Here is a 13,397-nt window from a genome sequence, read left to right as displayed (position 1 = left end):
AGCCATAGTACTAAGTAATAGTAATATTGAAAGTAATATTGAAAATTATTTTGAAAGGCAGTGACTCCTAAGACCATCTCAGTAAACCCTGTCCTGTAGTGCAATTGCATGTTCACCCTCCTCCCTTTCCTTGGGGAGAAATTCCTAATGTAAACTAGGATGTCTATTAGTTTTGTAAAAGAATCAAGTACCAGATCAATACTTTTAAATTTTTTTGTCAGTTTGAGTTTTGCAGAATTAGATAGGTACATGAAAAATAATCTTAATGTCTTATTATTTTGAGTCAAGAAGATACAAAAAGAGGGTTTACACACTGATAAAAACACATTTGTCATCACATCTAGTAATTGCTGCTTGAGGACTTTCCCAAACTATCTTTAATCTTAATACAATCCAGCCTGATTGTTAAAATAATAATAAAACTCAGTGTTTATCTTTCCTTTTTTTATTGTCTCCACTGCTCTTTTTCCAGTATCAAAAGTGAAATACCACACCTACCTTGTAAAACTATTTCTTTTAAGCAACAGCTTTGATCTTCATTGCACAGTTGAGGGTGTTCAGATCTAGCAGACAGCATTTTCATGCTGATTGTGCAGTACATCTGGTCTTTTCCCTTTTTAAGCACCACATTTCAACTTCACTTTATTAAGAGCACTGTACCAAAAGTTGATTGTAACACTAACTGGAATGGCACAGGTTATAAAGTCTATATTACTGGTTATTTTTACTGTTTATGTTATTTTAATTTCTGCTGACATAAAACTTAGTATGTTGCTGTTTTACCTCACAGCCTTTGACTGACCAAAGACATCAAACTGGCTGTAATTCCCTGATTTTTGAACTGAATTCCTCTAAAATAAAATGAACAAATGTGATTAAGGGTTGGAACTCCTAAATTCCACAGAAGTAGGAAGTGAGAGCAGATGTTGCTCAGTAAAGTAGACCATCTCAGCAGATGGGCAAATATGAAACGCAAAGGCTTTTCCTGACATCATTTGGTTTTAATATGATAGAAATAAAATGCCTTGTCAGTAAAATATAACCAGACATTTGCTTTGTAGTGATTCTGGATACATGGCTGGTAATTCAAAGTCCTGCTGCCTTTGCAATATTAATTATTCTGTGCCTCTTTACAGCAAGAATATGTGTCAGACCAGCTGAACATGCCACATGCAGCTGTAGTGGCTCGGAAGTATCTGTTACTCTATTTGCAATTTAACATTAGTGAAAGATACAGGAAAACAACTTTGTGGATCATTTCCAGGAATCTAGTTGATGTATCAGAGAAAATTTTAGACACAAGACTTCATCCCATGTTTTGGAGTGGTTTTCAGACCCCTGCAGAGGTATGTGATGTGTGTCTCAGAGTAGAAAAGCAGTTCTGTAGGGCTGAGAGCTGTGAATGTGAACTGCCTCAGGGGAGTTGGGGCTGCAAGCTTTGTGCTTAATGACATATGTTCCCATTAAAATGTGTAAGTTGTTCTCTTGTACAAGTGGTTAACACCTTTTTAATCAGGCCATTTATTTCTTTTACAAAAATAACCACTCTGTGTTGGAAAATGATACTATTTTTCTTGTCAGCAGTGTGTATATACATTTATACATATATTAAATTATGTATTTACACAACTTTCAGTGCGATTGAATGAATCTGAGACATACATTTACATAACATACTACTTGTGGCACATATTATACATACTCAGAGTGTGAGCAAAGCTGTGGTACTCACTCAGTGGTCTCCTGATGCCATCAGAGATGCTCTTTAATTGAGAGCTCCTTCTCTTAAACATGGCAAGTACATGATGTCTGCTGCTTTCAATCTCACACGCTTATGACATTGTATCTTTGGAGCAAAGGCTAGGATGTGTCTGTTTCACTGAACATCAAATTTTCTGAGATGGATGAATTATCTGGTGTCTGAGGAAAAATAGTATTTTTAGTGTGTTTAATTACAGCTCAGGTTGTTTATCATGTTTTCTGGGATGAATTTCTTAGTCTTGTTTTCATCTTACTTTGACTACCCCCCATGTATTAATTGTTAAGCTCATCTTTTGTGACAAGACCCAGAAGGCACTCTTTTATAAATCAAAAGTAAATATATTACCCTACCTTGCAGGGGTGCCATAAGGCTTAATTAGTTCATTTTTGTAAAGTGTTGTGAGATTCCCAGATCAGCATCAAGTGTTTGTTATTAATTATAGGATCTAGGGAGTATATTGGATGATTTCTTAATTTAATTTCCTTCAGGCAACCTTAAAATAACTAATTTTCTAATATCTTTGTTCTTTTAAATTCCTAAATCACATTTGCTTTTGGCTCAAGTAATTCTGTATATATTTTCTTCTTACTGTATTTTTATTTCTAGAGTTTTTTTATTTATACAGTAATATGAAAAACAGTCTTACTATTTTCCCTGTGAATTCTGCTATGTGAATTATTCTCTAATAAGAAGGTTTTGTTTAAACATTAGATGGTAGGCTTTTTCCTGCAGTTGGGGGTGTTAAGTAATTTACTTGGCTTCCCCTGGGAAATTTGCAGAGATTACATGGCACTGCTGTGATTTATCATTTCTACTTTATTTCTGACTCATAAAGCATGCATTATTTTGTGTTTACTTTCAGCAACAGATCACAGGAAATTTCATCATCAATCAAAGCACTTTAAAATGGGGAGAAGTGATAAGGTGACAAAGACACAGTCAGCAACTGTGGTTATTGGAGAATCATTTATGCTTCATTGTGTCGTTAACACTTCTCGTTTTATTGCTTTCCCAGGATCGGGCTCATGTCGCTTCAGTTACTCAGATCCCAGCATCACGGTGTCCTACAGTAAGAACTCTTCTGCAGATTGGACTCAGCTGGAGAAAATTAGGTTTGTACAGCTCTTTAATAATTTTCGTGTTTCCCAGCTGAGCTGGTGGTGTTTAAGCCTGGCTCTTTCAAAACTTGTTTTATTTGTTAACTTTTTAGTTCTCCTTGTTCATACAAAAGATGAGGGGTGAAATTCCTGGCTAATTGCAGAACTGCCACCAGGTTTGGTAAATCATAAATTCATCCATTGACTACGTGGGAAGTGAGGAAAAGAATCACTTCACACTTAAAATGCAACTCCAATAACCAGAAGGATCAAGTGCCTGAAAAAACAAAACTTTGATGACTTTTTTCATTTTAGCACCATTTTTAATGTCAGCAAGGGCTATATTTTATAATGTTTCAAGTTTCTACTTTGGTAGATTAAAATGTTCAGTAAAAACATTTTATAGTTTGATATGAGCACTTTGCTCTTAACATTCTTGTAATAACAAGATTATGACAAATAGTGCCTTGCTTTTAAACCAGCTGGCATACATGAAAATGCAAAGGATTATGAATGGAAAATTTAAATATTTTCATCACAATATCCACACCTTTAAAGAGAGACAGTGTCAAAGATAGATTTTTCTAAAAGAGCATATTTTATTAAGTAATAATAGGAAAGGCATTTTGTGCAATGTCATACAAACATAATTATGCAACTGGAGAAGAAAAAGCTGTTATTTATATGTAATGTACTCATAGCATCTCAGTGTGCCTTCCTGCATTACCTCAGTGTCAGTGCTGTACAAGTGACTTGCTTGAGCCTATTTTCAGTCCTTTGAGGCAAATTGCAGAGCAAGAGGGACCTTAATCTCTGATGAAGAAGCAAAACTCTAGCTGGAAGGTTGTGTATTTCAGTATCTCATCCTCCAACTCCTTGTGGGAGTGGAACTACAATTTCATTGAAAAAAAACATAAATTTTAGTAAAACAATTGGTGCTAATTCTTGTCTCAGAAAAATATAAAGCAAGAGTAATTCACTGTGGGCACTGAAGTTGCCTCAGAGTAACCACACAATGCATTCTATTTTTCTCACATTGATGCAAAGTTACACACCTAGTCTGTAACATCAGCTCAGTTGCTCTCATTGCTCTGCAAACCAGGAAACTTAAGAGTTGTGAGGATGCAAGCACAAGCCCTTGAGACCAAATTTTTTTTGGAGTTAATGTGCATGCAGTTTGACCTCTCTTTCCTCAACTTTGATGCTGGAGCCAGCAGTAGAAAATAGGTCAATAGAGCAATGTCGTGCGAAAGGGAGAGGATGAATTATGGAAGGATGCTCGTTTCTCCCGTGCTCCGTGAGAATTGCAGTGTTTATTTGAATGTGCCCCAGAAGATTCCACAGCACTGCATGCAGCTCCAGGGAACGGTGGGAGAGCTGGGGAGATGTGGGACAGGAGGGCATCTGTGAGGGGGAGATGCTGTGTTTTGTGGGTGGGATGTCAGCTCCGGACTGCGGGGAGGGAGGGCAGAGATCTCCCGGGGAGGGAGGGCTCAGGGAGCAGGACAGCACCTCCAAGGTGACAGACACAGCGCTTAGCAAGGGCAGGAGATCTGTGGGGGCACCTTCTGGCTGTGAATATGGGACAAACGCAGTTGCTTTTCGGCATTTTGCTTCGCCTTCAACAGAAAAGTTCCTCTATTTTCTGTTATAAAAGGAATATATTGGTTCAGTTCCCTTTTCCCCTGAAAGCTCTGGATTGTCTCTGACAAACTATTCACCCTTTAAAGCATCACTACCAAGGCAAATAGAACATTGATTAGCTGACATCCTTCAAGCCTCAGTTTTGTAACTCCTTGCAGCCTGAGGTTTGAATACAGCTGATGCACACGCTGGGAGGTTGTTGAGGTTCAGCCCCACCCAGCAGCCAAGCCCCACACAGGCTCTCTCTCCCACCAGCAGGGCTGGGAAGAGAACTGGAGTGGTAAACACCAGAGAACTCTTGGGTTGAGGTAGAGACGCTTTAATAGGGAAAGCAAAAGCTGTGCAGACAAGTAAAGCAAAACAAGGCATTAGTTCACTGCTTCCCATGCGCAGGCAGGAGTTCAGCCATCTCCAGGAGAGCAGGGCCCCATCACGTGTGATGGTAACTTGGGGGACAAACACCATCACTCCAAATATGCTGTCTCCCTCCTTCTTTCCCAGTTTATATACTGAACATGGTGCCACATGGTCTGAAATATCCCTTTAGTCAGCTGAGGTCACCTCCTCCCAGCCTCCCACGCATCCCCAGCTTCTTCAGGGTGAACCTCAATCCTTTCACAGCTCTCTGAAGAGCTCAAGGACCTAATCACTGCCTAATAGTAATGCTCCAGGGCTGACTCTCCGCCCCTCATTCTGTATTTTCAGCAACAAGAGAGAGAACAAATGGATTGCTTCTTCTGTATTGTTCTTGAAGCAGAACATGGAAAGAAAGACAACCTGGCCCTCCCCATGCACAGAATTATCCTGACAGCAGGGGTGTGGGATTGGAAGTACGTGTTTGTCAGAGAAAATTCCTAGCTTTTCTCTCCAGCCATTCTGCTCCATCCAAGTCTTAAGAGACTGAGACATCAGAAGTCAGCAGATTCTTTTGATAAAGGAAAAAATCAAATTTTGTGAGACCTTTTTTTGTAACAAGCTTCCTTAACATTTCCTTTTGGCCATACCTGCAAAATACCTGACAATACCCAGTCACCATCCGTGCCCAGCACTGAGCATGGATGTGGTCCTGCTCTATCCTATCCTCCTGCTCTCCAAACATTACACTGCTCTGTGGTTTATTGCCTTAGCTTGTGCTCTCTTTGAAGCCAGGCCCCCTGTTTGGGCTGGATGTGCCCTGCCTGGCACAGTGGGACTCTGCCTCGGGCAGGTATTTTCTGATCTCCATAGAAGCTTTATCAGCATACAAGGGATGTGAGCGCAACTGTGTCACACCTGGTAAATGTGTTAATTGAGGGAAAAGTGTTCTCAACTATGGCTTAAAATAGGTCTAATTCCCTATCCTTGTTTTTCAGTGCCCCTTCCAATGTCAGCACAATCATCCACATCTTGTACCTTCCTGAAGATGCTAAAGGGGAGAACATCCATTTTCAGTGGAAACAGGATTATGTTCCTGCTGGTGATGTGTATGAAGCCTGCTGGGCATTGGACAACGTCCTCATCATAAATGCTGCTCACAGAAAAGTTGTGTTAGAAGATAATCTGGATCCTGTGGATACGGGCAACTGGCTTTTCTTTCCTGGGGCCACAGTTAAGGTTAGTCTGATTTTCCATGGCTTAATGTTATTATTACTCTTGTAAATAGAAGAAGACAGTAACATCTAACCAAACTGTGATCATAAGGGTGTTCAGGCAACTCTATCTACTTCTAGCATTGGGATCTTTTTAGCTTTGTTTTTACCCTTTCTCTATCCCATTGGGGCTCTCTAAAACAATGCAACTTTTCTGCCATGACCAAAACAAAATGGCATTTATACTGTCATGTCAAAGATCATGTAACAGAAAAAGGAAAACAGCTTCCTTTTAGCAAAACAGTGCAATAGTTTTGAGACAAATTCAAGTCTTTCTGTTAGATATTTTAAATACCTGCTTTTAAACTTGTTGTTCAGCTACAGCTACTCACTTCACAAATCATCACAAAAAATTAAGTTTCCCACTTTTTCTGTCTGTCCCATCCCATCTCCATTGCAGCATGAATTCAAGTAGTGGCTGCTCCTTAAGAGTCTCTTTTTCAGTATGATCCTGTTTTGATATGTGAGATACAGCAAGACCAAGATCTGTTCTTCCTTGAGAAAAACTCTAAGGAGCCCAACAAGATCCCTGTGCACAGAGTACCTTCACATGCAGATTTGTTCAATATTGGGAAAACAGTTGGATTCTTGCTGTCTATGTTTCAAAGCAGACAGAAGTTCAACAGCTGATGACTTTCTGGTTTCATCCTATTTTCATTCACAAAAGCAGTTTTGATGTCAGGGTTCATTTATGATGCTGTTAATGGTTTTGGCAATTGCACAGGAAACAGATGTTGAATACTGAGGGCAGTAAGAGTTTGGTTTTGGCCTCATCCTTTTCCCACAGAACCTGATACAAATGGCTTCAAATTAATAGGTTAAGATATAAATATTCCCACTAATCTACTAATCACATTGACATCTTATTAAATCTTTTTTTTTACTTCAGCAAGGTAATTTAAACTACATTGGCAAAGTTTTTACATGAGATTTTAGAATCAAGTAATGTCCTGCATATTGAATGAATATTATGTGATTGGTTAACACTTGTTGTTTTGTCAGCCTTATCTCTGGATTTTGAAATCCAGCCCAAAGATATGAAGGTGTGAAAGAAAAGCAAGGGTTAATGTATAACAGGCACTGTTACTTTTCTCAGTTGTCCAAGCCTAAACACTGCTTGCTCTTTCTGAAACGTGTATAAACAACATCTAAACTTTAGCAAATAAGCCTATTTTTTGTTGCTGTTTATGATTTTTTTTGGTTGGTTGCAGAAGTTTTTTTGGGGTTTGTTCAGTTAAACCCAGCTAGTTTATGCCAATACACAGCTAGGCATTTATGAAAGACAGAGGACCTAAATCTGGGGATCACTGAGGACTGAGAGTTTCTACACAGAAATCCCATCAAGGTTTCACCAACCTGCCATTCCTCCAAGATCATCTTCTTTTCTAGGTACAAGTGAAATGTGCAAATGCCTGGTTCCAGCTGACCTCTGACTGTGCAGCCACTTACACCAGGCTGAGGCCATGTGTAAGACTGTGGTGCAGGCACACTGGATTAAGGCTCTGTGTGAGGCAGGCCTTTAATTCTCCTTGGGACCCTGCAGTGTGTCTGTATTGTCACCAGAGCACTCCTTCACTTATTTCATTTTTAGCTCTTTCTGCAGTCTTCCTCGGATTTTCAGGAACAATCTTGCCAAATATAATCTGAACAGATTTTGCAATGTGAATTTCATGTTATATCAAAAGTAAAACTATAAATTGGGTCAAGATTTACATCAGATCAGCATAAAACCTGTCGTAGCATTCTAACACCAAGAACAAATTTTTGGACTTATTTTTTTGCTTTTCATATTGGAATATTATATAAATTTTACAAAATCCTTTATTATTTTCTTTAAACCACCCACTTACCTCTAATCTCAGTTCATCACAAACATAATATATTGTATAAGTAGAAAGGTGAGAATGCTTGTAGATTAATAACTAATAACATGCTAATAACATTAAATATGACATAGAGGAAGGCTATAGGAGATTTTTCTATCATAGCCAAAGTCACTGGCATACAGAATAATATTTGAGAAACCCTAACAGTGTTACAGGAGTAGCTTCCATCACAGATAATTCTAGTTCCCTTTTTTCTACAATTCTTTTTGTTTCCCAGACAACAAGAACTTACTAAATAATCCTGATCTTTGTTCACAAAGTCTGTATAGCAATTCAAATTTTTTTCTTTACACTTTTACTGAGATCAGCAAATTGTGGTCTTGTAGCTGTCTGCAGCTTCCTCTTGAGGGGAGCAGAGGGTCAGGCACTGATCTCCTCTCTGGTGGCCAGTGATAAGGTCTGAGGGAATGGCATGATGCTTGTCAGGGGAGATGCAGGCTGCCCATCAGGAAAAGGTGGCTGGGCACTGGAACAGCTCCCCAGGACAGTGGTCACAGCACCAGCCTGGCAGAGTTCAAGAAGTGCTCTCACAGTGCTCTCAGGCATGTGGTGTAATCCCTGGGATGTCCTGGGCAGGCCAAGAGCTGGACTCTGATAGTCTCAGTGAGTACCTTCCAACTCAGGATATTCTATGATTCTATGAAGTTTCATTGCTGCCTCCTGCCACCTTTTCTAACTCTCACCCATGTGCTTGAAGTCCCCATATTCACTGTCATGATGCTGAACTTCATTCCAACCTCGCAAGACCTTTTCTCTGATACCCAAGCCTGTTTGTGCCATACAAGTTTCAATTCATATCCTCCCATCCTCTCTCAATTAATATTTTAGAAAAACTAGCCTAAAAAATATTCCTTGAGGATCTAACATGTAAGATTAGGCCATTAGACCACTCTCTGCTCTTGACAGCAAATGATATAGCAGTGTTTGCATCCACCAAGGCAGATGCTCCCCTCACAGAGGAGTGGTGTCATCCTTGCTGTCTACTGAGTCCCTGGCTCATCTTTGAGGGTACATCACTTGAAGATAACACCATTGGAGTGGACAGTAAGAGTATTACTGCGAAATGTGCAGCAATGTGTTCACTCACTGCAGTTTGGTGGGTTTGGATGCTGTGTTCTCCATAAACACTGTGGGAAATTTCCTGTGCCCAGCTTGGGAAGCAGTTTCTCCTCCTCCTCTCCCAGTCTGCTTGAGCTTGGCCCAGGGATTTCCTTGCATTTCCTGCTGCCCTCAGGAGCAGTTGCTGCTCGTCTGAAAGCACATGGCTGGTTGCAGACGCAGCTGGACCTGGCTACTGAAGTAGGATGCAAGCTGAGAGATAAGCCATCGAGCCTTGTGTGTTTGGGTTCCAAAGAAGACAGCAAAAGGCAAGAGAGATGCTGTTAGCAAGGCCAAGCAACCCTTAGGAGATTAATTGGATCCACTGGAACGTGTTTATCTGTGTCGGGCTGTGTGGAAGGGTGTTGAACAGGATAAATTCCTGACTGGGTTTCAATATTTCCAGTGACAGCTCTGAGCATGAGCATGGCCTCACAACTGAGCGTGGTTGAGATTATGCTCTGGTGGTTGAGATTGCTGAAATGCATGGAAGAATGCTGTACTTCTGTCAATAATGCTCCTTGGAGCTCTGCTCCTATGGAACAGAAAACTGATTTCAGCCTTCATTGGGCACTTCATATATGTTGTACATTTGACCAGAAATTGCTGAGCTTTGAGGTACATTTGCAAGTTCTTTTGTTTTCTCTGATTGCCCTAGTCCAAAATTGGTTGTGCAAGCTCTAAAAGTAATTTTGAGAAGGAAGACAACCTCAGTAGTCTTAGAGCTTAAGTTTCTGCGGTGATTTGATTACACAAAAGTAATATTGAGAACAAACCACCTGTCTCTGGAATTTTTCCACATTGAGAAAGAACAGTATGGATCATTACAAACACCAGAGGGACAATGTATCTGGTGTGTTAACCCAGTGACACTTATCATCTTTGAGAAAGGTCAAGTTACAGAATTGCTGGCTCACAGTAGCTGCAGCCACTCTTTGTTTGGAGGCTGGAGGCTGCCATTCAGCTGGACAGCTTGGTTTGTTTGGTCTGCAGGGCTTGGGGACTGCACCTGGGGCTGCTGGTGCTGAGCTCTGTGTGTGCAGCCTGGCATGGGATGGGGCAGTGGGGCAGGTGTGTGCCAGCCTCACTGGGCAGGTTGGGTTTAGGAATAGGGAATGGTAACTGATCCGTGTTATTTATTACTGTGGGCATGACCAATAAACCCTAAAAATATTCAAATCCCAGTATCCTGATTCAGTAAGCCCTTTAAATAACAGGTCATCACCATTCAGCTCATTTTAATTTCCCAGATACGCATGCCAGTGTAGCAGAAGGGAAAGTTGCAAATGAAAAGAGACACACTCAGAAAAATATGCTGAAAATATGTGTAAAACACTGTGACCTTTTACCACACCCTGAGCAGAGCAGGGCTGTGCACATCCCAGATCTGCAGGTCTTTCCTGAACCTGTGTTTTTGTGTGTTTCTGAGCAAAGACATGCACACCGGCCTGGGAATTTGGCAAAAAGAAAGGCTGATTTAGCTATTTGATCCTCCCTCATTCCAGAGTAGATTTACAAATGTCTGAATACTCTGTTAATTAATGGAATGGCTTTGGATATTCTTCTTCTTCTTAAACAAACATCCTGATCCATATATATATCTTTTGGGTTTGTTTGTGCTACAATAAACAAGATTTTTTTTTCCTTTTGCTTTTAAATTCTTGCTTTAAGAAGTGTTCAGGTATCCATTTTCTGAATCAGTTTGAATGTATTTGTTTGAAGGAGGAGAGGTGATAGCCTATGTATGCCAGTGTGAAAATGTCAGACTGAAATTACTATGACCTTATATTGGTCAAAATTACAGAGGTAGATTCTTCCGACGAGATTCCTTTGTTTTTTGAATAAGATATATCAAGGCAGTATTTGTTCTGTGGGCCAAACCCACCCTTCTAGCCAGCTGCTTTGCCTTGCAGGAGCCCTTACCCACCACATCTTCCTGGGAAGAGATGGGCAGGCTTCCTGCTGCACCTCATCTGAAAGACATTCCTGCTTCTCTGTGGGTGGGAGGAGGAGTGTGAGAGGGGAGGAGACCTGAAGAAAGCAGTGCAGGGTGCACAAAACCAGCTGCCTTCAGATTGTGGCCATTCTGAGCTGTGCCCATGAGGAGGCATTTGTGTCCTAGCCCATGGATGGAATTGCTCTTTTTTTTTTCCCTAATAAACAGACTTGTAATTAAAATAATAATACTTAGATACAATGCCTAGGAGTTCATTAGAACTGACAGGTGGTTGGCTGCAGTGCTGTGAGTCATTTGGGCAGCTGAGAATTGATGTTGAGCAGCAATGCTGAACCTACACCTTTCTCCATGCCAGTTCCCTGCAGCTTGGAAGCGTTGGGAGGGATGGCAGGGAGCCAGCATCAGCTCTGAGCTGGTGTCCAAGCACAGGGGGTCTTTCCTGCCTCCTAGAAGGAAAGAATTTGATCTTCACAGGTCACTGGGAGATGCACATCAATAAAAATAACATGAATGGACCCATTAGATGCCAAAGAGTAGAAACAACTTTGTCTGATTTTTTCTCACTCTGATTTTACAGTGGTGTAAATGCACACCATTCCTTTCAGAGGAGCAGATAATGCTCAGGGAAGAGTGCTCCAAACATCAGTATTCCCAGAGCATGGAGGAATAGCTCAGATCATGCCAGTTAAATGACTCATTAAGGAAACCGGTCATCACCAGAGCGATTGGTGCTCTACAAACATCATGAAATGTCCTAGAAAACTAAGAACCATACAAATCATATGAATCACTCATAAACAGGCAAAGTGTTTTGATCATTAGCCTTTGAATAACAGTCTATAATGGGAAATGATGAGTGCAAACACAATTTATAAAAAGTTTTTTGTTACATCACAGGACAAGTTTCATCCCATTGTTTTGGAAAGGGAAAGTGCACTATAACCCTCTGTGCTCCTGGCTTGCTTGTGCAGCCAAGGTTTTTGTTCTGTAACCTACATTAAATGACGTAAAAATGTAGCACATGGGAAAGACTAAAGCTCTGTTTTTCTCATGGGAAGGTATTCTAATAACATTGTTTTCTTTCCTTTGGTTAAAGAAGGGATTTCAGGCCAGGAGCATTAGCAGCCAAATCCACAGAATTTCGAATTTGAAGTTGTCCCTAAATTCTGTCACAATACCTTTGCTGACTGACACATTGCATACAAAGTATGATTTTATCAGGACTTAATCTATCCTTGTACCTGCTATCATGTCAAAATTTGAAAATTTCTAAAACCTGCATGACTCATTTCCAGAAAGACACAATATCTAATTTATAGCTCCATTGACAATGCTGCTTCAATTAATTTTCTTCATCTTTCTTCTTGTTCCTCTGCTTCTCATATCTCATCTGTTTGCATTGCCTAGATTTTAATTAAAAAACCTCTCCTCTCTAAGGAGCAATCTGAAGTGGCAAAAATAATCACTTAAAATATTGCAGTCATTAAAAAATTGGCTGCGGTCAAAGCCACGCATTTTCAATTTGCCGACAAATGATATTTTCGTTTCTTTTTAAAGTGCATTTTGTATTTGAATAGCATACGCCAGCCAGCCTGGCTATCAGAGATGCTCCTCCAGCTGGGTGGGCTGCGTGACAACTCCTTAATGGGGGAAATTGATGGCCCTCTGCTTGTGTAGAGGTGAAGGCATACTGGGCAGATTTCTTTCCATCTGCCGTCAGCCCTTTGCAAGCTGGCACTGCCCAAATGCCCAACACATTCACTCCAATGCAAGAAATATCGCCAAAAAATAAATTGTGAGGCTACAGCTGTCTGAAAGAATCATCAGGGCCATTAGGCCCAGGGGAGATAATATGAAGCAGAGCATCAGTGTTCGTTGCTGATAAAAAGCTAATTAAATGATGGTAAAGATGCCTGTGAATGCTTTAAAGGCATAGAGGTGAACAACATTTTCATGGGAGTGCAGGAATGAACCTCAGGAAGATGATATGCAAGACCTCAGCCAAAAATCTGTTACACTGAGGAATTTCACACTAGTGTTTCCTGTTGATGCTTTGCTGAATGGCACAGTTGTATCATTTAGTTGCCCTCTGTTCCACTCTCCAAGTAAAGAAATCCCATCCTGTAAAGCCAAGAGGTATTTATTGATTCACAAGTTTGACTTGAACAACAGGGACAGAAGCTGGCTTGGATGAACTTCAGTGCTTCTGTTTACATTCCTAATATTTGTCTTTTGAGTTTCTAAAAATCTTCAGGGCGGTGTCCTTCACTGCAAATGTGACAGAGGCTGATCTGGTTGAGGCTTGTGCTGCTTCCCATTGCAGGG

General features: G+C 40.5%; 1 protein-coding gene across 2 annotated transcripts in view; it reads left to right on the top strand.

Moving 5' to 3' along the window:
* The window catches only part of RELN (reelin), a 279,911-nt gene that overhangs the window by 147,072 nt on the left and 119,442 nt on the right, over nt 1–13,397 (top strand). For both annotated transcript variants that reach the window (XM_039723749.1, XM_039723748.1), the window contains exons 9-10: nt 2,778–2,874; nt 5,856–6,096. In XM_039723749.1, the coding sequence (XP_039579683.1) occupies nt 2,778–2,874; nt 5,856–6,096 (338 nt within the window). The remainder of the gene's footprint in view (nt 1–2,777; nt 2,875–5,855; nt 6,097–13,397) is intronic.

This window comes from Passer montanus, unplaced genomic scaffold, assembly GCF_014805655.1.
Source record: "Passer montanus isolate IOZ18808 unplaced genomic scaffold, ASM1480565v1 scaffold50, whole genome shotgun sequence".
Taxonomy (NCBI): Eukaryota; Metazoa; Chordata; class Aves; order Passeriformes; family Passeridae; genus Passer; species Passer montanus.
This window is presented reverse-complemented; position numbering and strand designations above follow the sequence as displayed.